We start from the raw sequence: 26,500 nt of genomic DNA, 5'->3' as shown, positions 1-26,500 counted from the left end.
CATCGCTTTAATGGTGTTGCTCTGTGGACACTCAGTGGCATATTCCGCTTTAATGGTGTTGCTGTTTGTGACCCCCCACCCCCCAAGGTGTTTTAGTTTGCTACCTAACAAAGTGCAATAATGCACAGGGCGCTGGAAGCTGACATGCTCTGGGCTTGGTGGGCTTCCAGCTCCCCATGCACCGTCCCTGCCACCTTCTCTCGCAGCTCTGTGACCCGGCGGCAGCCCATGCAGGCAGACAGGCTTGACTGAAGAAAAAAAAGTGGTGAAGAGCCTAATCTTCATTTATTTCTTTTTTTTCTCCCAGAGCCTGCCTGCCTGCCTGCACTGCATGGGGGCCCGTGATTCCCTTCACGGCTGTGGTGCCCCCTGGGACCGCCCAGGCTGGGTGCCACTAGCAAGTGCTGCCTGGGGGGTGTCACCACTGCCATGGAGAGAAGCATTGCTCCCCCTGCAGCTGTGAAGGGAAGCACCGGGGCCCCACACAGCTCAGGGACCTCTCAGCCCACTGGCAGCTCACTCTCCCCATCCTCCGCGCCAGAGAGGCAGGTAAGGTTGGGCCCCCACACTTAAGGTTGTACACACCACAGGAGTGTAGCTCATTTAATTTTCCCTAAACTGAAATGGTGGAAACTTTCAGTTTAGGGAGAACTAAACCAAATTAAACCCCTGTGGCATGTACAAGCAGCTGTCAAGCCTGTAGGTCACAAAAGTGTTAATCACTGGGTTCATCTACATGTGCACTTAACTGTACAGTAGACTAACTTGCTTCAGTATAAAGCATCACAATCTACAGATGTGGTGCTATTACACCACAACAAACGAATTTTCACCGCTGTAAGATAGCACTGTCAGGGACAGTACTGTCTTATGGTGACAAAAGTAACTGCACCTAAACACAAATGTAAATACTGACTTGGGTGTAAATTGTGCCCAGGCAGCAGGGGGCCGGACCCCGTCCTGCGACCTTACCACATGGCTCTGCTCTTTGGGCACCCTTGTGCCCCAGCCAGCCCCTCCACTGCCTGACACCTCCACTTGGAGCCCCGCGCTGACCCCTGAACCTGCTGCCACCCTGGAACTGCTCTGCCCCGATTCTAACTGCTGCAGTCCTGGGTACATGTGTAAATGCTGTGCCTGGAAGCAATTAATAGCTCTGGCATGAACTGTATTGGAGTTCATTCAGTCAATTTAATTGCATGTGCAGACGCACCCCCTGAGGCCAGATCTGAGCCTGACAAGGAGGAATTGAATCTCCTTAGCAATTGTACATGGAACTGGTGTTTTCTTCATTACTTCCTGCCTGCCTGCCTTCCACTTTGACTGGTTGGCCATCAGCAGCATTAAGGAAACCAAAAGAATGCTGTGGTTGTAGACCAGCAAAGAGGTCTGTGTATCAAAATATTTATTTTGTTTGACAGTTCTTGCCAAGGGCTGCATATCAGCTGCCTTTTCTTTTAGATTAACACATTTTAAAAACAATATTTTATGTCTGATAGAGGCCTGATTGTGTATTTCTTGTAATGCAAACCTCCCACCTGGAATTGACTATTTCAGTTAAGATTTAGGGAGAAGTAGTGTACAATACAATACATTTTCCTTTTCCCTTGGGCCATATCCTTTCTCTGAGATGTATTCATGCATCATATCCAACTTGCTAAAAGTTTTAGAAGGCCTGTGGGATTCCCTATAGCAGGGGTGGCCAACCTGTGGCACATGGGCCTCAAGTGACACAGGCCATCTCTGTGTGTGGCACACAATAGATCATGGAAGGGACAGCACATAGGGCAGGAAGCAGAAGGCAGAGCATCAGATGGGGCAGGGAGCATAAGGAGGAAAGCAGAAACCAGAGTAGAAGGTTGAGTATAGAGCACAGGGCAAGAAGCAGAACAATAGATCAGGCAGGGGAGGGGGACTGAAGTAGCACTCAAGGAGGGTGCATGGCTAATTTGTTGCATGCCTGCTGTGTATAATCTAGATACAGGGGAGGGCAAAATATGGACCATGGGCTGGATCTGGCCCACCAGGCCATTCTATCCAGCCCCTAAAAGTTTTGAAAATATTTATCTGCTCCTGGCTGCCTATCAAAGACAAGAGGCAGGGAAATTAGGACCCAGGGGGAGCCAACAGCAGGAGCCCAGCCCCTCTGCACCCACCCCTAGCCATTTCCCTGCTTCCCACCCTGCTTCAGCACTGTGTGGCTCCCAGCTACATCACCAAACTGGAGAACATACGCCCCGCCAGTACCAGGGTGTATGTGTGCACACAGGCAAGGGCAGTGTGTGTGTGTGTGTGTGCGCGCGTGTGTGTGTGTGTAGTCAGGAACAGTCTGTGTGTAGGTAGGAGCAATGTGTTTGTATGTGCATGTGCAGACAGGGGTGGTGTGTGTGCGTAAGTGCAGGCAGGGACACTGTAAGTGAGGCAGGGGCAGTGTGTGTGTGTGTGTGTGTGTGTGTAGGCAGGCAGGGGCAGTGTGTGTGTGTAGGCAGGGGCAGTGTGTGTGTATGCAAGCAGGGACAGTGTGTGTATGTGTAGGTGGGGCAGTGTGTGTGCAGGTAGGGGCAGTGTGTGTGGGTATGCAGGCAGTGGCAGTGTGTGTGTGTAGGCAGGGACAGAGTGTGTGCGTATGTGTGTGTGTGCAGGCGGGGCAGTGTGTGTGCATGTGTGCAGGCAGATACAGTGTGTGCATGTGTGTAGGCAGGGGTAGCGTGTGTGTGTGTGTGTGTGTGTGTGTGTGTGTTCGTAGGACAAGTCCCACATGCACACCCCACCATATACATGCACTCACACCTGACCTCATGCTTCCATACATGCAGACCCCCAGACCCACACCCCCTCACATACCCCAGCCACCCTTCCCCACAAACCCCATACCCACCCACTCCTCACATATCCACACAAACACCCACATGCTCCCTCATCCAACATACCCACCCCCCACAATACAAGTGTAAGACTTCATTTTAAGCTATGGTGCAATCACCTATATGTACACTACACAAACACATGTAAACCAGGGCAAAAATATTTTTTGAAATCAAATTAATAAATGTTTAGATGTTTGCTTTTTAGAATATCTTTTGGTATTTTTCTGGTTCTGAGATGACAAACCCCCCTGCTGAAAGGAGCACTTGCAGGAAAAGGGGCAGGACTTACGGTGGCAAAGGTCAGGGGTTAGGGGGCAGGACTTCCAGTTCTAAGATGCGACAAGGGGTGGGGCACCTGTCAAGGGGCGGGACTACCCATGTGGTCCTCGACAGTTTGCCAAAACTTGGTAAGTGGCCCTCCATCCAAAATAATTGCCTGCCCTAATCTAGAAAGAAAGAATTCTCTGCTGACCCACACAGTGGCAACAGAGTCATTCTTCAATTGCTTTCAACACCATAACGTCGCAGCAGCTTCTGGGTCCCAGCTGTGCAATGAGCATTGGCTGGTGGATCCAAGTGATGACAACAAAAGAAGCTCAGTTCAATTTTCAGTCTGAAAAATCACCACTAGTGAGGCACTGTAGCCTCCACTAGACCTCCTATACTGGTCACTTCTTTTCTACCACCCTATCACTTTGGTTTTAGTATGGGACTTCATCACAGACGTTGACCTGAAAGCAAGCATGCTGCCAGCTGAACTATTCAAACTAACTTCACCAAATACTTTTTATGGTCAAATTAAACTAAGTTGTATTCTTGGCACAGACATGAGTCACTGCTTTTACAATTGCTTCTGGATCTGCTGTTCAGACAGGATGCTTTGTAGGCGTGAGAGACGACAGGAAGAGTTGTTCTCTGTACATGTGATCTAAGGGCCATAAAGGTTACATTTTAGTACATGAAGAAGAATGAAATCTGCTGAAATGAAGGGCCAGATTTTGACACCTTTTAATCCCCCTGAATAACTCCTTACTCTATGAATACTCCCACTGATTTCATGAGCCTTACCCTACCTGCCCACCTGACCAAGGGAAATTTCCTGTGAATGTTAGATGTTTACAGCATTTGTGCAGCTATACTTTTAGGGTTAGGGTTAGGGTTAGGGTTAGGGTAGTGTCAGGAGCAAGCATGCATGTTATACACGATTGACAAAAACTGAAGGTAGTTTGAGCACTCTGGCAAACCTCCCATTTATTCAGACTAATTCCCATTTGAGTCAACACTCAAGAAAGGGTTCAATATCAGTTTTCTGGTTCTGAGAAGTGGTAGAGGCTGCTGGATTTTTAAGCAGTGGGTTACACTCTGTTATATCTTTTTTCAGGGGTGGAATGGTTCAGACCAGTGAACAATATGAATTTGTGCACCATGCACTGAGTCTGTATGAAAGCAGACTTTCTGCAGAAGCTGTCGAGTGAAGCCAAGAAGGGTGACCAAAATGTCGAATCTCTTGAGGTAATCTGTTTCATTACCTACCAGCAGCTTCTTCAAGAAGTTTACTGCAGTGGAAAGAGAGGCTTTGAAGCCACTTGTGAAAGGATTGTGTGTGGTTTGGCAAAAGTATAAAGATTGCTGGACCCTTACTGTATATGAATGTATGTAAGCTTTCCAAAAATGATTTTTCAAGAAGGTATTGTACTGATGCGACACATGGATTTCACACATATCTAAAAGGTGGATTTATTTCTGTAATAACAGTATCTGCCATGTGGACTGTATGTATGTGCTACTGCTGCAGTCAGCTGGACACCGGGACTTCTACAGAAGAAATGTTTATCAAGTGTATAAATGCTTTAACGTTTGCAAACTCTGTCTTGTGAATGGACTGTCAGCTATTAAATTGTACCTGTTAAGTGCTATTACCTATTATGTGGTGAGCTTATTTCTTAACCACATAATGTTCTTGCTGCTAAAGTTGCAAGTGATCAGTTATGGTTTAAAAAAAGATTAAAAAGTCTTGTTTTTGAAACTATTCAAAAGCAGTTAATATTTTATATGGACATATCTGTTCTTCATACTATTAGCTATTAAATATGTACTTACAGTAGGTCCACTAAAGCTGTAACAGAGCACAATGTCTGTTATTAAATGTATATGTATTTACTCTATAATGTTGATTGTCTTAGAAACTGCTTCTGCTACAGACCTAATTCCAGTGTATTTGTAATCAGTGTGAGACATTTTACTTTTAAAAGAAACTTTGTAGCATATATTAAATGGTGGGAATTTTAAATATTTGTCTGTCTTTTACTAAGAGGGGATTTTTTGAATATGTTATTTACCTGTTGTATCTCTTCCCGTAAAGAGACCATTATCATTGGAGATATGAACTGTTCCATAAAAGAAAGTTATACAAAAATGATGTTATGAATGTTTCCTTACATTTCTTCAAGGGTGTGTTCTTAAAGTGAAACAGAAAACTGACATTATTACTCATAGGGATCACTGGGAGGTATTCACCCAGGTATAATGAGTTTTTAATTGCAGTGATGTTGACTTTGCTTCATACTGCCAATAAACTATACTTGATATAAAATACTTAGTGAAGTCTGTATTTTTACCTACAGTAGTTCACTATCACTATTATTGTATGCTGATACGTAAATGTAGCCCAGTATGGTTTGTTTCATTTCATGCTGGCTTTTGACAACTGGAGGACCAAATCCTTGAGGTTTTCACCCAGTTTTTACGTAAGGAAACCCCCATTAATAGAGCAAAGTGGGTCACGTGATGGCGAAGCCAAGTCAGCATCACTTGATCCCATAATGGGAGTTTACCTGAGTAAGGACTCAGTTAAGGACCTTGTAGATTTGAATTACTTCCATGGATACTTTAAACAGTAAGGAAGAGGAGAAAGTGATATCATGTAAGGGGATTTAGCTTTGATGGACACACAACATATCATTACAAAAATTGTGTATGTGTTTTCTGGGTAATACAGTATGTGTTTATTTCGCACAGTCCAAATCACCTGCAGACATGTAATGTTTCACGGACAGTCAATTATATAAAATTACAATCCCTCTTCTTTATATTTTTAGTCCAGTAACATATTCAGATGCTGAATCATCTATTTTTTGCAGCTTAGAAGTCTGAAAAATCTATCCTTCTTCTGTTTCAACGTTTCCAAAGCAAGAGTCAGTAAACTGTGAAGAATTATATGAAAGGACAAACTAGTGTAAAACTCCCCAAAACAATTGAATAGAAGGAAGTGCTCGTCACTAACTTTTTTCCCCTGTGAAGGCACATTTCCTTCCTAGCCTTCGCTTCACTTATCTGAGGTGGGTTTTTTTTTAAAGAGAAGCATGGGGAGTTGTTAGATGGAAAATGGATCCTTTATTTCATGTCCTGATTTTTACCTGCCTCGCCTTCACAATCTCAGGTAAGTGTATCCTCTGCTTCCCATTTCGTTCCAGGTCCCTTTCAAACTCTGACAAGAACACTTCAGGACTCCCGGAAATGTATCCAAAGCCATGAATATAGAGTTAGTTCTCAGCTTGAGTTTATATAAGAGGGATTGGGGGCAGGGCCAACAAAGCCAGTACTGTTTAGATTTCTTTCCAAAGGAAAATAAACTTACTCCTTGAATGCTGTATATACCTTATTTTTTTAGAAGATCTCCTCCTAGACAATTCAGTGGCTGAGCCCTAAACAAACCTCCTTTGAGGAGACTGTCCTACTATCATTAATGTTTTGTGAAACTTACAAAACTAGAAGCTTTATGGGGTACTTAGTTAATCGTGATTTTGTGTTTTGCACCATAAAAAGGCAGAATGAAAAGTTCAACCAAGGAAAATGTAGATATTGTTTTGAAATGTTTTTTTAATCCACTAGAACTGGAAATTTTGACTGAGTAACTTAAATTTTTAAAAAAAGGTTAAAGAAAATAGAGGTGGTGATTGCATTTTGTGCTTTGTAGCAAGTGTGTATTTGAAGCTAGTGACATTTTTTTCAGGAAATGATTTCAGTTCTGTTAATTTCTGTGCTATATATATTTAAGCAGGGATCTGTCTATAGTAAGATGGCTCAAAAACATCTATGATTAAAAAATGTCTAGAGAAATGCCAGTGTATTTAGGACAATAAGATATGCAGAGTTGTATCATTAATATTCCTCTGAAAATAAATGGAACACACTCATATAGAGGCAGAAAGCTATCCGAGAGTCCCCTATCATGTATTTTCACAAATAAAACAGCTTATAGTAAAATAGTTTCTAGCCAGGAATCATAAACTTGACTTACCAGAGGTCTGTCTTTATATTGAAATTATCAAAGACTAAAGTCTCCTGTAAGGTCTCTGTATTCTTTGAAAAGAGGAAAAAGACATCTTCAAAAGTAGGTTGAAAGTCATTATCAATTATGGATTTCATTTTAATGCAGGTCCAATTTCTTTTTTAATGTGAATGGGCAAGGTAAACTTTACTAAAAATAGTTTGTTTGTTGCATTCTTGTGTTTGTTGGATTCTGTAGGTTTTTTTAATTTTTATGCTGGCTCATGTCATAGATACTGAGATAATAGAAAGAGGGGGAGAAAAAAAGATGTGTTTGTTGATGTGCTTTTAAGTCATTGAGAATTATTTTTAAATACCATGTATTATTTGCTGTATTTTATGGGTTTTTTCATTTTCCAGAAGGGTTTCTGATTATCCATGTTCCAAGAAATCAGTGTCTTTATGGAACCAAAACAGTAACTGTGGGTTACTGCAATCTGACCAATCCCAACCAGCAGTGGAAATGGACAGAGGATGAGAAACTGCTCCACCTTAAATCTGGCCAATGTCTAGGCATCTCCAGGATCACTGCTCCATCTTCTCGCAGCACCATGATTGACTGCCCTCAGGCACCTAGATGGACCTGCCATGAAAAGGAAAATGCCCTTCAGGTGGCAAATAGCTCTCTTTTTCTTACAAAACAAGGCCAGAAGGTAATGGTCAAGCTGGGCAAAAAATACCTCCACAGCTGGATGCAATTAGATGTCAACAAGGAGGGAAGACCTGTCTATAGAAATGTGTGCCTAGAGAAAGGTGAGCTTCTCCTTTCAGGAAGAATCCTGGAAATTGTCAAAACAATACCTTGTCTTGTGAAACTGCTACACTTTTAATAATAATGTTGTTTTGTAGCAATAGAAGCAATCATGTTTACTTAAAGAAGGTTAATTTAGAGGACTTTTCAGAATCAAAATCACTCAGAGAAAGCTAAAAAGCAGTTTTCAAATACTCCTGATAGCTGACTTTTGTACATATGATACTTTTGTTAGTCCACATAATATTTTAAGTATGTTTATTCCCTTTTCTCATCCTATATTTGAACCCAAGTCATTGTGTATGAGCATTAGCAGATTCTTGTGTCATTTGTTTTAGGTTCATAGTTTCATAGTAGCTAGGGTCAGGAGGGACCTGAACAGATCATCTAGTCTGACCCCCTGCCACAGGCAGAAATGAATGCTGGGTTCACAAGACCCCAGATAGGTGATCATCTAACCTCTTTTTGAATTTACCCAAGATAGGGGTGAGGACCACTTCGCTAGGAAGTTGGTTCCAGATTCTGGCCACCCTAACTGTAAAATATTGCCTTCTGATCTCTAACCTAAACCTATTCTCCATCAGCTTATTACCATTGTTCCTTGTCACCGCAGGTGGTGCTGGGGAGAATAGGGCTCTTCCCATTTGCTGATGATCTCCCCAAATGAGTTTGTAGGCAGCCATCGGGTTCCACCTCAACCTCCTCGTTTATATCCATACATATACATATCAAATGTAGTGCTGCTTTCATACAGTTTACACTGATAAGAAAATATCCAGCCCCTCCCATTTGTTCTCTCTGTTGCATCATTTCAAAAATTTAAAAATGCATTGTTTTCACTACTCCCACACTTATAATCTGAGTGTTTTCTCAGAATGAACGCATAGCTTTTGCGTTATACTGCTTTTTAGGGCTGTGCAAAGCTTCGGTCCCTGATTCAATTTGACAGAGATTCGGCCCGATTTGGTGGCCAAATCCTGAAATCTGAATCAAATTAGGAGACCCTTTAATCTCTCCAAATCAATTGGAATCGATTCAGAGAGATTTGGAAAGACTCAGCAATTCAGACATAGACATAGCTTTAAATGTTTTTTCTACATACCTCAAGGTACCAGGTGGCTTGTTAACGCTGAGATGGTGGGGCAGATGCAGCATCCCACAGGAGCATGGAGGGCTCCCCAGCACACTCATCAGCAGACCCAGAATTGGACCAGAAGCACTTCCAGTCCACTTCCAGGTCCACTGGGAAGCACACAGAGGGGCTCCCCTGCGCTTCCCCAGCTCAGCAACTGGTGCCTCCTAGGACTGGGGGGGCACCCAGGGTCCCCCCATGGCCAATCGCTGAGCCTGGCAGGAGAGGTGTGGGAGGCCTCCTGGCATGTTCCCTGGCAGACCCAGAAGTGGACCGGAAGTACATCTGGTCTACTTCTGGGTTCACCACTGAGCATGTAGGGGGGGCCCCCTGCACTCCTGTGGGACACTCCATCTGCCCTAGCATCACAGTGTTCACAAGTCACACCTGGTACCTTGAGGTATGTAGTAAAAACATTTAAAGCAGTGTCTATGGCTGAATCACTGGTTCTCTGAATCAGCATCGAATCTTCAGATTCAGATTCGACCGAATTGAATTGGGGACAGTAATCTGAATCAACAAATCGAACCACTGTCCCTGATTCAGGCTGACTCCAAATTGAATACGGTCCATTTCACGCACATCTACTACTTATGAAACTTTGCTGTACCAATATCCTAAAGATTCCTGGTAACAAATGTACAAATTTGGCATATAATAAGATTAACCCAAATTTGTAGTAAAGTTGTAATGTAGTTCCAAAGTATATATGTCTCTGTGTATAGATCTGTGTGTGTTTGAATGCCTTTACATATAGCTAGAGCAGGAGATTGGTTTGGATGACCTCTTGAAGTCCTTTCGAGCCCTATTGTTATGACTATAACAAAAATGTACTTAGAAAAGGGATGAACAGTGTTTAATAATCTAAACTAACCACTCTTTAATGTACAGATTTGGACATCTCAGTACTGTACAGTAACACCTTTTTAGCAGTGGATTAAAGTAAATCGTAATGGCCTATCTAGCTAGCATTTTATTATGAAGTTAAAAAGTTTCATCTTATATAATTCAAGCATTCTTTTAATAGAAAAAATAGCCTTAAAATGAATGCACATACTATGTTTAAAAGAAAATCAGTGTTGATTATAAAGCATTATCTTTATTGCTAGTTTCAATCTGTTTTACATTAAATGTTTGGGCCTAGTTCATAGCTCACTATCTGTTTTTAAAAATTTTACAAACACATAGTTTATTTTCATCAGGGAAACTACTCACTTGAGCATGAAGAATCAGGGATCTAATATTGAATGGAAAATAGATCAGGAGGACACCTGTTATCTATTTGTGAGTATGTATGATGTGCATGTTAGAAGGAAGAGAAGATCATGAAGAGAAAAGGGGCTGGATACTGACTAATTTAATATTTTTATTTGTGTTCATGTACCAGCTCTAAAATAGTGTTATTTCATGAGCCGCACATTTTTTAAAAACCCAATCATTTGAAATGCATTATGTAGACACTTAAGGCTTGTCTGCATAGGAGCATTGTGAAAAGTTAAGGCGAATCAACTGACAGTGTGAATGTGCTTAAGTAAATGCTTTTGTTCAAGTGTTAGCACCTGAGAAGAGGAACAAAGTCCACTTCAGAACTGGAAGCTACTGCATTTTACAAGCATCAAGGTCACATCTTAAATTGATGCACCTCCATTTTCCCTTCTGTAAACAAATGGTTGGGTTCATTGAGATATATGCTTTGAGTCTCTATTATGTCAATCCCTTCTAGGCAGGACTTGTCATTGACTTCTGTGGAAACCTCTGCTGATATTAACATGGGTAACTAAAATGTCCAAGACAGAACACACACTAAAACAGGTTTATGACATCATTACAAGGATTGTAAAAGAGTAGATTCTAGCATAGCGGTTTTGTGTTTGAAGTGTTTGGATAGAAGATATTGATTTTACCCATTTACAGACTAAATGTGACTCTGTGGGAAGGTGAGTTGCAGTTTGGATATGTATCTCACGCCTATTCAATTAGAGGTCACTTCTGAAACCAGCATAGGCACTTCTTCCAACAAAGTCCATGACTGAATCTCAGTGATTATGGCAGTTGGTTGGACCATCATCAAGGGCTGAGTCTTGAAGCACCAAGTGACCCCTCTGACATGTCGAGTGTCTTCAACTCCCATTGAAGCACACAGGAGTTGAGGGTCAAGAGAGCCTTACAGGATTGAACCTTTATCTCTTCTTAAGATCAAAAACATGCAATAAATTCTGGGGCTCATTTACATAAGGAACCCTCGAAGAATAGTGAAATTTCAAGACAGTCTCCAACACTTTATTGAGAAAAGGGAATGGAGAGTTCCTAACCAACAGTTGCATTCTGAACAGACCTAGGTCTAGGAACCAGGAGAACTGGGGGAATGTAAAAGGGATAACACAGAGGGGGAAAAAAGATAACATGTTAGGACTTGAAAGAATAGGAGCTATTGGTTCAAGGACACAGAGAATGATCAGGAAATGCATTGCACTCAAAGGATGGAGAACAGGAAGCGTGAGCAGGGAGTAAGTTGGGTGATTTGGGAGGAAAGAAAAGTTGGGTGATTTGGGAGGAAAATGATCTGGTTGGATCAGGAGGAGAAGTAAATATAGTATGTGCAGAAGTGGGAAAAGGAGGAAATCAAAAGTTTATGTTTATGTATTTTAGAGGAATTAAACTGAATCCTGGGGCATTTTGGAATTTGCTCATCACCATTACTAATCCAGTAGGAACCAGAAAAAGGTGTAGCTTATCTCACTAGTCTTGTGTGACTTACAAACAGAAAGAAGAGAAACTTCAGTGACACCCAGTAGATCACACTGACTTAACACCAGTCATGCACATACTTTTCATTTGGTAGTTTTATAAAGCTGCATGGGAATTTGGGTATGTCTCCATGGTATAATACAGAGATATCCAAACCATCTTGAGTACCAAGATGATTACAGGCACATGAATGCTGCAGTCTACCTGTGCTAAAACTTCTTAAATGCTCTAAGTAGCCTGGGAGGAACACAACACTAAAGAACCTATACCAAAGCTAATTCATGAAAAGCTAGTTCAGGGATCTCTGCAGGGCACAGAAGTGTGCCCTTATGTCCTTTGGATTATTTGGAAGGGTGTGGAAGCTACTAGTTTAAGAAGATAGAAGGTCATTACTGTCAACAAATAATGTGCCAATAGTCTTTACTAGATAAGAATTGATTCTTACTATGTGTATGGAAAGCACCTAGTGTATCACTGATGCTAACACAAAACTTGATTTTGGACTCTAAAATCAATTACAAAATTTATTTGTGCTAAATTGGTTAGCTTCAATAAGTCATGCAATTAAAGAGCAGAGGTAGACCCATATAACATATTAAATCTAAGTAAGAAAATACAAATTATCAGTGCTCACATACTTCACAAACTCTCTGCTAGCCATGAATTATTTGCAAAATTAATTTGTGAATCATCTCAAATAATATATGCATCCAAATACAGCTTGCATAATTAAAAAGCAAAACAATTATTTGCTGAGATTATTATCTGTTCTAGTAATTAGTATGTAATCTTTATTGTGATTTAGAGGACAAATATTCTGTAATTATTTTAACATATCATAGTTTTTATTCATTACCCTCCTATTATATTGCATTTAATATGGAGTTATCCTGAATTTCTTACCACAGAAAAACTGAAATGTTTTGCTAGAATTAAATACTTCAAGATGGAGCTTCAGCCAATAGAAAGGCTAGCCGTTACTCTCTAAAAGTAAATAAATTATTATTATTTATTATTAGCAAATACCAAGTACCTAAAAGGATGCCAGACTTTCCTCAAAGACATGAAACAAAATGGGGGGAAAAAGGCACACCAAATATAGCAATATCCTCTTTGCTGTTTTGTCTCCAATCTAAAATAGACAAAACAGAGGATATAACTGTATCAGCAAGCAACTGATGTGCAGTCTTACGTGCAACTTCACTTCCATAACTTCATTCTTCCTTTTTTAACTTGCTCCTTTTCCCTTTATCTATTTCATCACCTGGGTCTTAATCAGGCTTCCCCTCCAAAACAATATCCTTTTGCCTTATTTTATGTCCCATTGACTTTCCTGGGGCAGCATCATGCATCTAGGAGAAACATTCTCTAAGTAGCTAATGTGCAAGATTCATCTTGGACCCGCTTTCACCTTTTTCCTGGAGTCTCTTTGGATTTCCATTAATTTCCTTTAAAATGGATATGTAATACCAATATCTCACCCATTTTTTAAACATAGGTCAGACTGAAAGTAGAAATGATTTTAAACATTTTACCCTATTCCAGCCCTTTTCTATCTCGGTTGTTGGCAGAATCGTTGTCAAGTATTTTTGTCAGAATTTCAAAAAGTTAAAGAATTTCAACCAGCTCCATTACGGAACTTGAACAAAGTAATATGATGGAGCATGATCTGGAGAAGAAACCAATGGTGTCTAAGAATTCATTTTAGTTAGAAAAGTATTGTCATCTTATTGAGGCTGCCTCAATAGCTCCTGTGGGATTTGTGACAGCCGGAGAATAGTGGTGGAAAACCCTGGTCACATCAGATAAAAGACTGTGGAGATAAACATATCCAAACCCCATAACCAGGGAGGAGCCCAGTGAGGCCTCTGGGGACCTTTATGGTATGAAGAACATCTTAGCAGGATAAAAATAAAGATTTAGAGAGATATTTTAAGTAGTCTAGCAGCAGCTGAGATTATGACTTGAGCCTGTCTCCTGCTGTGTGAAAATTACTATAAAAAATCATCAGTAATGTGCAAACCTAAATGTTTCATTCAGAGCAGCTTTCAGAAGCGTGAATACTTATCTAACATAGAGCTTGGCTGGAAATGAGTGTTACATTAGAATACCTATTTTCACCGAACTGGGAACATCATACAAGTTTTTTCATGACAACTTCAGTATTTTCAAGTCTAGTAAATGTAAAGGAAAAGTTGTGTTTTAGAACCATTCTTATTTTATCTGAACCAATTAATTGCCCATGGATAAACTCTGTAATGAAAGGTTTCAGATGAACATTACTCCTTATTTATAATAAAATCTGATTTGCAACTTTTAAGCAATTGCATGTGGAAGCCTTTAGAAAGGTAGCAAGTTTCTGTTGCTCTTTCACATGTAACAAAGAAAATGTTACATTTTTCCTCAAAATAGGGAAAACGTTGGGCTTGTACCTTTAAAACTTTGGGCTTGTACCTTAAAATGTTGCAGTCGATTGGTGGTAATACTGTTTCAGACCAATTTCTGTTACACATTTCCTTGAACTGTATAGCAGATGGCTGATTCACACATGTTTCATTAGCTATTCAGCATCAGTTATTTGAAACAGTTTATGCTTACTTGGTTGACAATGTTACAGAAACCAAGCAGATAATATCTACTGCAGATAATATATTCATATGAAAAATGTCTTGTAAAAGGTTCAAAGGGTCCATGCTGGTCATGCTAGTTAATACTTTGTGCTGTTTAGGACAGGAAACACCTTCATTAAAATGCAGCTTGCACGAGCATATGTTTTGGATATTTTGTTTTATTTTTGAATGTAAATAAAAGCAGCAAATGTTTCAGTTAAGTAACATTAAGCAAGATATATTCATTTCAGGGATGAAAGTTCACCAACTGATCTTTTGGTAATCATAGGTTGGCCTGCTAAGACATCATAATTACATGCTAAGTAATTATATTTTAAAGCTTTTGCTATATCTAACCCAATCATTAAACCTTTTTTGAGAGGGGCTGAAAACTAAAATTGTCACAAGTGGCAGCCAGCCCAGTGGTGCAGCAGCAAAACAAGGTTCTGTCATGCTGGAGAACATAGTTCAAGGACAGACCCAGTGTCTTAGGCTTTGGGCCAATAAGAGATGGACTAGCCATAGCAGTAGGAATACAGTTTTCTGCAAAAAGATCATGTTGAGCACCTCCAAATGCACTGCCTAAATTGGATGTTTCCAGATGTAGAGACCACCACAGATTGAACCCTGCCCTCCCAGTCACAAAGAAAGGATATTAAATGCATATCAGTGGGGAGGAAGAGCTATGGAAATGTGGAGGAAAAATGTGCAGTAAAATCTTTCCTGAACTCTAATTTCAAGTTTGGCATTCTCTGAAGGATACGTGACTAAAAAAGCAAATCTGTAATGTAATTTGAAAATGATTCAGCTAACTCATATAATCATTATCAGAACCTTGAAATGACAGAAACAAGAAGTAAAATATTTTCTCAACAGAACTGTGCATACAAATTCTAAAATGATCTATTTTCAAGTATTCAAAGAATTTAGTCATTGGCATCAAAATATTCACAATACTTAGGCAGTTTCAGAGCTTCTTTACACCAAACTAATGCCATTAATTTGAATGAAGCCATTTTGCATTTATACCAATTGCAATAAGATCTGAGTTTGGCCAAAAATGTTTGGTGAATCATTATTTTCCCCACACAAATCTAAAACTTCATGGCTTTCAATAAGCTGAAAATATTGTAAACTATATTATGTCATCTATATTAAAGCACAGCTCTCCTCCCTCACCCTAACTTTGAAATCAGTGAGTGTTTTTTTCTTGAGAACTGATGGTATAAATTGTCCCAAAAATTATTTTGCTATGCTTTTTAGGAAATTCTTTGATCATGTAAGTCAAATACTGTTTCCACTCAACCTAGAAGACTAGAGAATTGACAGGTACATTTAAATTGCTTACATCATGACAGTTTCCATATTAGGTCTGAAAGAACTGATAATAAGCAAATATGAAGCTAATTTTAGTCATTTTTCTTTGATTTATCTTAGATCTCCAAGATACAGAAACTCCAGGACAAAACCACAAAAGTACCTCTTCCCCCTTTACTGTTCTTACATCTAGCCCTGAGATCTTCATGAGGGGCAGCTCACAAATCTTCATAAAAAATGTTACAGAAAACGACAATAAAAGTGTTATTGAAAGAGTCCGTCTGAACCCAAAGTTGGCAGTGACAGAGAAACCCTGGATTCCAACAAGTACCCATCATTACTCTAGTACTACAGAGGAGGTAAGACAGATAAAACAATTAATTGGAACATATCAGGCCTGCAATTCCTCCATGGGTGAAACTCCCAAAAACATTATCAAAGGGCTATATGAAGTGAAAAACTGGTGAAATGGGTTCTGCCCAACACAGTTCACAGGTTAAGGGAGTTGGCCAGCCATGCAGGATGTACTATGTCATACCCAGTAAAGCAATGGCTATGCAACCTCAACAGAATTCCCCCTTCCCCTCTGTACCCAATGCTCCCTCTGAATATAGCTCTATAAGGCACAGTGAGGCTATCTAGAAGCAAACTACACCCTGAGTTATTTGCATCTCAAAAACAATGTGACTTTTTTCATTTAAAGATCATGGTATGTAATTTGTTATATCATTGCTATCACAACACACTGGGTGCATCTACACATGAAATTAATGCATCTGAATAAACTCCGGTGTAGTTTGTGCTAGAGTTTATTGCTCCCAGGTGCCACATTTACACATGCTTTCAGGACTACAGTACATTATGTGCATTGACGTGCACAGTAAGCCTTCCCTGGGAACATGTCTACACATGCTCCTGTTGGGAGCAAATCTGCTCCCAATGGGAGCAAGCCAGTACAGGGCTGCTTCTACCCTGCTCTGGCCCTCTGCAGCAGTGAGGGGAGCTTCAGGCTCCCCTGGCGTGTTAGCCTGGGGCTGGCAGGGAGTACAGGGCTGATCCCCATGTGCACAGAGTCAGGAGAATTCTGCTGGCTGCAGCAGCAGCTGTCTCCTTGTCCCGTACACATTGGGAGAGGTCCTGATACGCATCAGGCTAGGAGACAGCTGCCGCTGTAGAGCTCTCCAGGTTTTCCTGAACAGCCGGAGACAGCTCCCAGCCAGCCCCTTGTTGGGAAGGGATTTTCCCCAGCAGCCCAGAGCTGGCCCAGAGCTGTCCTGCTCCTGGGACAGCTTGAAGACAGCCCCCAGCTAGGCGGGGATTGCCCCAAATGGGCAGTTCCTGGCCCACCTTCAGCTGCTCTGGGAAGTGAAGAGCTCTCCAGTTCTGGCACTGCTTGGCTCCTGGCTTCTATTGGGAGCCAGAAGCTGAGTAGTACCAGGACAGGGGGCACAGAACTACACTGTCCTGGTGCTACTTGGCTCCTGGGGGAAGCCAGGAGCTGAGCAGTGCCAGGACTGGAGGAGTTCCCCATCTCCTGTGGCCCCCTGGTGTTGGGGCTGACCAGGAGCAAATTTGCTCCTGGTCAGCATCTACACATGTGCATCAAATTTGCTCCTGGTCAGCTTCTACTCATAATGTATTTATACAGGTGGTAAGTAGCTAACTGCACGGTAGACTAATTTACTGGGCAGTAAATGGTGCACACCTGTAGATAGTAACACTTTACTCTGCAGTAGAGTAATCTACCGCACAGTGTTGTGTCTCATGTAGACATACCCACTGAGCTGGGGCAGCACAGCTCCAATAGTTGGGGGGCCCAGGGCTCATCCTGCCAGCCCAGGACAGCTTCTGCCTGGCTCAACATGCTGCAGAGGGGCTGGCTGGGGCATGAGGGTGTTTCAGTGTGGGGCTAGCCATCAGGCAGCCCCCTTACTGAAGCACCCTCTTGCCCCAGCTAGCTCCAGCAGTGTCTACACATGCGCTGCAGTGGAGTAAATAACTCCACCATAGGTTAGTACCATCAGTCCTAACTTATGGTAGCATTTATTAGTTTACTCCATCCTAGTAGGGCCGCAAGTGTAGACACTAACGTTTTACTCCAGATTTAATTAGGTGACTTGGCAGTAATTGTCTTGTGTAGATGTGCCCACTGAAGTGAAGAGTTCCTTTCAGTTCTGCAATGTTTCTACAGGATGTGTCAGGGAGTTTTCACTGTGCTAAAAAACCGCAATAGATGAGCATAAATTTTATTCATCGCTCCAGGTGTCAATGTCACTTCAGGTAAATCTAAGAAATATTCTTTGTATCTTCCCAGTTTTGTGTCTATCCTATTTTAACTAAATAGTGTAGAGCCATGAGGCTACTCTAGAAATGAGAACATTGTTTTTAAATTACACAATGGTCTTTCCTTTAAAGGTGAAATCCGTACCGATTAAATGAGCCTGTCCAAGCATTTCACCACCAGCTTATCTCTATTGTTAAATTGTTCTGGGATCCTGAGAACAAAGAAGTGTCAAAGCAGTACCTGCATGTCCCTGGTTTGTCACAAGAGAGTCTCTGCACCCATCTTTTATTAGGTGGTGTGAATAATGGCACTAGAGTCAGAGAGAGTAATGTGATCCAGGACTATGCTGATACAGCTTCCACAAATCTTCTCCCCCTGCCCCCCCCCCCTGCAAAAAACCCCCCAAAAAAACAAAAAACAAGAGCTGGGATTCTGGCTGGTATGTCAGCTCACAGACTGGAGTAATGATTGTAAGGGGTGGAGTTGCTGTCCCACAACTTTGCAGTCTGGTGTTGAGCTAAGGTACTATTTTCACATTGCACCCATGTAAAGCTTGATTTCAGGCTTAATTCAAGTAAGCTAAATGTTACTCAATATGATTTTAATTGATAGTATGTTGAGCTACCTACCTCACACGTCAATAAGGTACATGTACTCCAGCTTGAATATTTCCCTGCACTGTAAGAACAGGTGCATTTAAGATTTAGAAAAATCAAGGTACATGGTCGTCTAGTGAACTGGGAGCTAAAAATTCCAAAATTTGAGTCTTGTTTCTGTCAGTGACTCACATGTGTAGATTTCAGCAAGTAACTTAGGTCAAGGTTTTCAAGCCTGGGTATCTCACTTTAAGCACCAAACCACATTGGGCATTTTAATAATAAAGACTTGTTTTTCATAATTGCTGAGCCCCTAAGGCTCCCAGCAACAACAGGTCATTGAACTGAAGTGCTGAATTTTAGACATAGAAGCGTAACATTTTTTACCTTAAACCAGTAGGCTTTCAGTTCTCCTGGCTTTAAAATGAAACAACCCTCCTCCCAAGCCCCTGCCCATCCCCACTTATTTCTACATTTGACCTAGATGATTAAAAGATTATTTTGTGTTTATACAATGCTTTGATATAACGTACTATGTTGTGCTGACTATTGTTGCTTGGAATACAATGTCTTCAATGAACTGCACCAGCACAGGCCAATCCCTGTGGTTTACATGATAAAAGCCTTGACGTTGTTTGGCTGCAAACATTCTCATTTGGGGGGGACAATGGTGGCACTTGAATCAAACAAAATGTTTAGCTTAGAGTAGCCTTGGGTCACCCAAGCCTTGGGTCGCAAGTAAATCTGCAGCTTGCACTTTCAAAGCTATGACAAAAGCTATGCAAAGCCTATTTCCTTTTGATTAAAAGAGAGAGAGAGAGGTTGGTGTTTTAAAAAAAATGCCAGGAAACCTTGGGAAAGTGTCTGAAAGAGACTCTGGAGCCTGCTATTAGAGACACATCCGGGCACTCCCAAAACTGACTTCCAGCTCTTTTTTTCTTTTTCAATTCTTGGCTGAACAGACAGTTTCAGTAACTCCTCACAGCTATGACTGCCGATTTGCTAAGGGTATGTCTGCTCAGGACCAGTGTGGAAGAACTTTTTTGGCATTATATTAGTTATTCAGTTAAAATATACTACCATCAGTGATCTTTAGTAGTTAATGCACTGAGGTAGTTGTACCCTTTGAGTTTCATTGCATTCTGTAACACATAGCAGATCTGGAAACCCACAAACCCATTTAACTTCCAGTGAAACTATAGCAAGTGTTTCTAAAGATAGTTTTAAAGACATTTCAATTGCAAGAGTGACAAACTAGAGTATTCCTCAAATAGCTATTCTAAAGTAATAAACGGTTGATAGACAACACAAGGCATGTGTCTTAAAGTTATAAATATAGAAAGATTCAGGTGCATCACTGAAATTGATGCAGTATGTGTTTATGCTTGGGTGGCAGCTCCATTTATTACGTCCCTCATCCTGCCACCCTTCACAGTGGGACTCCAGGCAGAGTTAGTCTGTTTGCTAAGCTTCATGTCACCAGACCTTTACAGGCTCCCGAGGACTCCACACATCCCTAATCTCAGTGTGGGATTGGGACCAAGGTAGCTCCCCTGATGAGTAAGGGTGTGAGACTTTAGTGTCCTCTCCAAAGTTATTCCTCCCTTCACTTCCAGTTACCAGAAATTCTGGTGGCAGCAGCAGTAATGGAGCATGGAAGTAATGGAGCAGGCAAGAGGGACAGTGGCAGCCAGCAAAAGACATGGAATTACATGCCTTCTGCCAACTGCCAGGCAAAAGTAGAAGCCTTCCTTTTCCCACTAGGGCTGAACTCTGCTGGAAGAAAGGTGGCTTCAGCAACCACAGGATGTAAAGGGTTAGCAGAAGAACTGGAATTCTGCCAATGCATCTGTGCTATATAGGCAACTTCTAGACTTTCTCAGACATCTAGATAGAAACATCCCAAAGCAGCCACTCTGCCAGAGGTTGAAGATTTGTCACCCAGGTTTTCATATTAATACACATAGAGAAAAATGAAACTCTGGTGCCGTTGACCTTCCTTAATGGTGGATTTTACCGTAATGGTAAAATCTTAATACATTATACAGTGCATCAAGATGCAGAAATATGTCCCTGTGCATGGAAAAAAAAATATCTCTACCCAGCTACATATCTGCTTCTGGCTTGTTGTCTGTCCTGATGCAAAATAGTTTCAGCTATGTTTTCTCTGCACTGGTGGTTAAGGGCTAAGACCTAAGGATAAGGAAATGGGTGTGAGCTATAGAAGTTGTGGGTTTTGCTGCTGCTGCTTCTGAATCCTGCCTTGGGTGCAATGCCTTTTCTTTGCTCCCAGAGAATCTGGAGACTTTCTTGCTTTCGGTGGTGTGTATTTTTAGGTTCAAAGTTATTTAGGGACTGGGAAGGAGGTTATTTCAAGGACAAAGGCTGGTGAAAAAAGCAAAATCCCCCAAAACCTGAGCTAATGCAGCCTTCTCCTCCATCCACATGGAGTTGTGGAGAACTTAAATACCAGGGCAGGGCAAGAGCTGCTTTACTATGTTCTTCCAGGTAGACACTAGACCAGTTTTAATAGATGGAAAAATAATAAAAGCGTGGGTTGGCTCCTGGCTGTTTTGCCGGGGTGCTGCTGAAATGATGAGGTTTTGGGCAGGGTAAGCAACAATGTAAACCTCCCGCTAGATGAACTCTGAAGATTTTTAGCTAGAAAATGGTACTTTCCAGCTGGTGTAGTTTTGCAGAGACACTTGGTGGGGCTGGAAAGGGCATCGGAGGCAGGTTTGCTTGTTTGGTTGGGAAAGGGAGCAAGCTGGGAAACCTGCCTGCACGGGGCCAGGGGTGAGGCAAGTGTGACCTGAAGAGGGTTTACATAAGACAGGAGGTCATGCAGTATGGCCCCTGCTCCAGGCAGGATCATCCCTCACCAAACCATTCCCACCTGGACTCTGTCTAAACTGCCCTTGAGTATTTGCAGGGACAGAGATTCCCTCCCCCCACTCCTCGGGGCAGCCTGCTCCAGTGCTTGGCTGCCCTCAGTCAGAAAGTGCTGCCACAAATCTCCATCCTGAGGTTCCTCTGCTGCCCTCTGAGACCCTGGGCCATAGCCCGACCCCTGCAGCCACAGATTCAAGGCTTGTTTCCATCCTCTCAGGGGCGAGGGTTGGTCTAAGGACATAGGCAGACACGGGTCTTTGGGTAAATCCGCTATCTTTGATTAGAGCGACTCAAATAGTCGGCAAAATACTTCTTTACAAGCTGATCTCCATCCTCTACACAGGAGCCCTTCGGCTATCTGGAGACTGTTAGCAACCCCCCGCCCCCGTCCTGTCTTCTCCAGCTCCTTCGGGCAGCGCGGCCCGGGGTGGGTGTGGGGGGCCCCGGCCCGGTGACAGCCAAGCCCGGGAGAAAGCCGCTGAGGGAGGAAGCGGGCAGGAAGGAAGAGGGCTGGGGGGGGTCGAGAGGAAAGTGAAGGCACCCGGCGCAGCAGGAAGGAGCGGGGGAAAGTGAAAGCCCTGGGAGGAGGCAGGGCGCGGGGGGCGCCCCCAGCTCCCGCCTCGTCGCTGCGCGGAGCGAGCCGCGAGGAAATTGCCTTTTGATTGCGGAAGGCGGCGGCCGGAGTCAGCCCGGGGCAGCATGGCAGCGTGGGAAGCGCTGCGGCGACCTGCCTCCTCCGCCGCCGCCGCCTTCTCCCGCCTCTCCCGGAGTCGGCAGCCGGGCTGCGCACCCCCCGCCCGAGGGACACCCCGGGGCGGCGCGGGGGGGCCCTGAACGCGGGAACGGGACGGGGCCCCCGGGCTCCGGCACCATGCTGCGGCCCGGAGCCGGCTTGTCCCTCTGGCTGGCCCTGGCCCTGCTGGAGGTGAGCGGGCGGGCGAGCGGGCGGGGGGGGGCGCGGGGCTCCCCGCGGGGCCGGGACACTAAGCAGGTGTGTGGTGCCCGCAGGACGGGGGCGCGGAGCCGGCGCGCTGCCCCATCGAGCGGCCGCAGTGGCGGGCGGCCGCGCGGGCCGTGCACGTGCGCTGGAGCAGCGCGGGGCCGCCCTGCAACTTCAGCCTGAGCGCCCAGCCCGGCCCCGCCGCCTGCCAGCCCGTGCGGCGCCACAACGCGACCTACACCGCCAGCTGCGACCCCCTGCAAGCCGGGACCCTCTACAGCTTCCGCGTCCAGGCGCTGACGGGGCCCGAGGCCGCCAACATCTCCCTGCGCACAGGTGAGGGGCGAGGGCGAGGGGGAGGGCAGGGGTCCCGCTGCCGGCCGAGCGCGCTCTCACGGGCCTGTGTGTTCAGGGCTCTTCATAACCCCTTAAAAACGAACAAACCCAAGAGGACCCACCCGGAGCCTCCTGCGCGCCCCGCAGCAGCCGGGCGATGCATCGCTGCTGCCAGGCTGGATTCAGCCCGTGTTTCAGCTCCGCCGGGAGAAATCAGACGGGGTTTCCAGTCCAAGCCCTCTCTTCTCTGGACCCCCATGAGCCATGCAGCCCCTAGAAGTTGGTGGTGAACAAGTCAAAGCCCCCTCCCCCCCCATCTGTTTTCATTTTATAGTCAAATATAAAGAACTAAAAAAATGTAAGGAGGATTAATATGCCCTGTAAGCACAAGGGGACATGAATCATGGGGATCTAGGCAGGATTCAGTAAGGAGCTTGGTGATAACATGAAGCGTGGAGCTCGGCAGCCTTGGGAACGCGCGGTAGACTTATCGTCTTAGAAATGTGACCGGTTATTACTGATTTTTTTTCTATTGTTCATACCGTCCCAGGCAGGCTTTCTATGCAGGCATATACCTTGTATGTAGCTTTACAACAAAAGGCTGCGCAGAATAATTGACTTCAGTAGGAGAAGAGCTGTGTCCATTTTGCCTATATTGGCATGTAAACTTGAGATTATTTTTTTTTTTTAAGACCAGAATACGTTCAACGTTCATCTGTTTGGTAATAAGCGATAGAGCTTGAACCAGCAGCACTCATTTCAACATGTCAAAAGTCCTGTCATACTCTTTTCCTTTTTTTCATCTTTGCCTGGCATCTTAGTTGTAGAGAGAAACTAATTTTAAAACATAGTTTTAGCCTATGTTTAAAGTTGACTGCACTCAGAAATGACCTTCTCTGACCAGTGTCTTGAATCATAAGTACTGCACAGTTTCTGAACTAGCTCTTACTACTGTTTGAAATGTCTTGGTTAACTGGCAATCTGTTAACTCAAGCTAAAAAGTCTGGTGTAGGCAAATCTACTATGATACACATTTAAACACGTTACAAGTGTTGGTTGTTAGGACTGGGTAATAGTTTCCATAGCAACAGCTATTTAAATGTATGAGCGTGCCAACTGTTTTTAATGTTGATGACTCACTATTTTAAAATAACAAATTAACTGTTATCAGAGCTGGAGGTGTATATCACAAACTGTATTGAATGGTAAATATTTATTACGCAGAGCCTTTGAATAGAAGTGAGAAAAAAGCAGCAGTATAGACAGCAAATGATATACTTTGTCTAATAGGAATTGTTTTAAGATGGATCAGTTTAGCCAGTGTTTTGTAAATGTTATTTCTGACACATTTCCTGCTTGATAACTATCTTTTGAAAGAATATAAGGAAGATGAGAGGAATAACTGAAACAGCTGTTAACAGCCTTTTGCATTGTCCAGTGTGGATCTAATACAGATACAGAGTAACAAGACTGATAAAAGTTTACAGCTGAAATCTTCCAAGACCTTGGTCTAGGTGGTGGGGTTTTTTTCTTGGATACTGGATAGCAGAGAAATCGGAAAAAGCAGAAGGACACTGTTAGAATATAAATAGAGAATATTGCAAGAGACGCCTGTAGAAGCATCTGCTTAGATTGCTTAAGCCTTGTACTTCGTGTTATCACCAAGCACCTGAATCCACTGAATCTGTTTAGGCTATGTAGATGGTTTGCATCCTGTTTAGAAAAAAAATAATTATCTACGGAGTATAACTCCTCACAACATTTGTAATGAATGTCTTAAATTGGGAAGATGTATAACAATGTAATCATAATAAGCTGTACACTTTTGTATATGGTAAGTTACAGGTTTTTTAAAGACGTTATTCCTTTCCTTTTTCCACTAGGGGCAGTGTTTTATTCTAATTTTCTGGAGGTCTATCCCAACTTTTTGCTCAGTAATTTTTGGTGTTGAGAATTCTGTGAAATAATTTATCAACATTAAATCCATAAAGGCATATATTACTGGAAACTAACCTATAAATGTGTATATGTGAGCAGCCCTATGGGCATATCAAAGACAAAACTGCCATTGACATCAGGAGGAAAGAATCAGGGCCACTATACATGTAGATGTTCATAAAAAGATCTGTGTTATAAAGCTATATATGCACATACATTATGTGCAATAAAAATACACAGACTAACACTTTAAATGACATGCCTGCTTCATAGACCGCATAAATAACATTTTTGCTAACATTCAGTCCTGCTAAAGCTTATATAAGCTAATTCTCTTGCTGATTTTGCATTTTACCCACAATGTTTTACTTACTGCTATACCTTCATGTCAGATGTTCACACGTATCTATTGTGGTGGAATAGTTAAATAATGTGAAGCTCTGGCTTAATCCCCTAAATCAAAAAGATTCCCTTTTATCTTCAACTCATTTTATTCTGTTTAGGGTTTTAAAGGTAAGTTTAATGCATAATGTGTACTAAACATGCTTCAAGTCCTATGCCAAATTGTCTTGGATTTGTGAGGGTTAATCCAACTCTTGAATAAAACAATCTTAATGTAATGTGACTACCTTAATATATTAAATTTCTGGCGGGGGGGGAAGGGAATTAAACAAGAAAAGCTCACCTAAATGTATACAAACACTTGGGTACAAACACTTGGGTACTATGGAGATTCTTAGGAAATAAATGCCATTTAATTTTTCAGTACATGTAACTATAGAATATTGATACAATGCTCCAGAATAATCCGTTCAAGTGTAGTCAAATACCTGATCCTTTAAAAGTGGTCTTCAGTCCCCAGATATGTGCTTATGCCAGTGATTCTCAACCAGGGTGTTGGGGCACCCCGGGGTTCTACCAGATCTGAGGCAGGAGGAGATAAGTGATGTGTGAGAAGCTAAACAGATCAGCCAGGCTCAGGCTTGTCCCTACCTGGAGATCCTCTATACCTACTGCCCAGGCCCTGTGTAAGCACTCTAAAATACAAATTAGTTTTTGAAATTGGTTGCCATTCAATTCACAAAGGTTATGAGGAGTATTTTGAATCCAGTGACAGGTTTCTCAAGTCCAAAAAAGGTTAAGAACCACTGGCTTATGTATTATAAAGTGCTAGTTCCTTTTCACGTCAGTGCTATTTTTAGAGAACAGAAAATGAGGGGGAAATGATAACAGTTTAGTATCACTGAGCTAGAGAGAAATTCGGCACACCAGACCTCACAGAGAAGATGTGATTAACCCAGGAGTAGGTAAAATACAGCCCGTAGGACAGATCTAGCCTTCCATGAGATTGCTTGGCCCATGCGGGTCGCTCAGCCCCAACTGGCCCAGGCACCGGGGACAGCCGAGGCTGTGGTGAAGGAGTCCAGTGGGGCATGGTTGGCATGGCGGCCAGATTTGGCTTCCTGGTAGCCCTCTCAGCCTGCCTCTGCCTGTGTCTCCACTGGTGCTGCAGCCTCCAGACTTGGCCCCACTGCCCGGGCACTCCAGCCTGTCTGCCCGGCACTTACTACCAGGGGCACCAGATGTAGCAAGTGGGCAGGGTCTCAATGAAGACTGGCACAGGATCCCCACTGGCAGAGTTCACTTAGCCAGGCAGATTGGATGGGGCTGTGGGCAGACGAGGAGTGGCATCTAGGATTAGGACAGGTGGCTGGGGCTGGGTTTTCATGACAGCATGGGGCTAGGGCCTGGGGAAAATCC

The 26,500-nt window shown here is 42.9% G+C and overlaps 2 protein-coding genes across 10 annotated transcripts in view; both read left to right on the top strand.

The window, feature by feature from the left end:
- The window catches only part of PTPRR (protein tyrosine phosphatase receptor type R), a 231,792-nt gene extending 226,332 nt beyond the window's left edge, over positions 1-5,460 (top strand). For all 4 annotated transcript variants that reach the window (XM_090042533.1, XM_090042534.1, XM_090042535.1 and 1 more), the window contains one exon: positions 4,249-5,460. In XM_090042533.1, the coding sequence (XP_089898659.1) occupies positions 4,249-4,342 (94 nt within the window). In that variant the 3' untranslated portion in view covers positions 4,343-5,460. The remainder of the gene's footprint in view (positions 1-4,248) is intronic.
- Positions 5,461-6,211: 751 nt separating this feature from the next.
- PTPRB (protein tyrosine phosphatase receptor type B) overlaps positions 6,212-26,500 on the top strand; it is an 85,441-nt gene continuing 65,152 nt past the window's right edge. For 4 of the 6 annotated variants that reach the window (XM_090042521.1, XM_090042522.1, XM_090042520.1 and 1 more), the window contains exons 1-4: positions 6,212-6,306; positions 7,557-7,949; positions 15,874-16,112; positions 22,534-22,801. In XM_090042521.1, the coding sequence (XP_089898647.1) occupies positions 6,252-6,306; positions 7,557-7,949; positions 15,874-16,112; positions 22,534-22,801 (955 nt within the window). In that variant the 5' untranslated portion in view covers positions 6,212-6,251. Of the gene's footprint in view, positions 6,307-7,556; positions 7,950-15,873; positions 16,113-22,021; positions 22,451-22,533; positions 22,802-26,500 lie in introns of those variants that run through there. The other 2 variants (XM_090042524.1, XM_090042525.1) reach the window with 2 other exon arrangements.

The sequence above is a fragment of the Crocodylus siamensis genome, chromosome 4 (genome assembly GCF_052110815.1).
Source record: "Crocodylus siamensis isolate JL-2025a chromosome 4, ASM5211081v1, whole genome shotgun sequence".
Lineage (NCBI taxonomy): Eukaryota > Metazoa > Chordata > Crocodylia > Crocodylidae > Crocodylus > Crocodylus siamensis.
The sequence above is the reverse complement of the archived record's forward strand: the minus strand, read 5'-3'. Positions and strand labels throughout refer to the sequence as shown.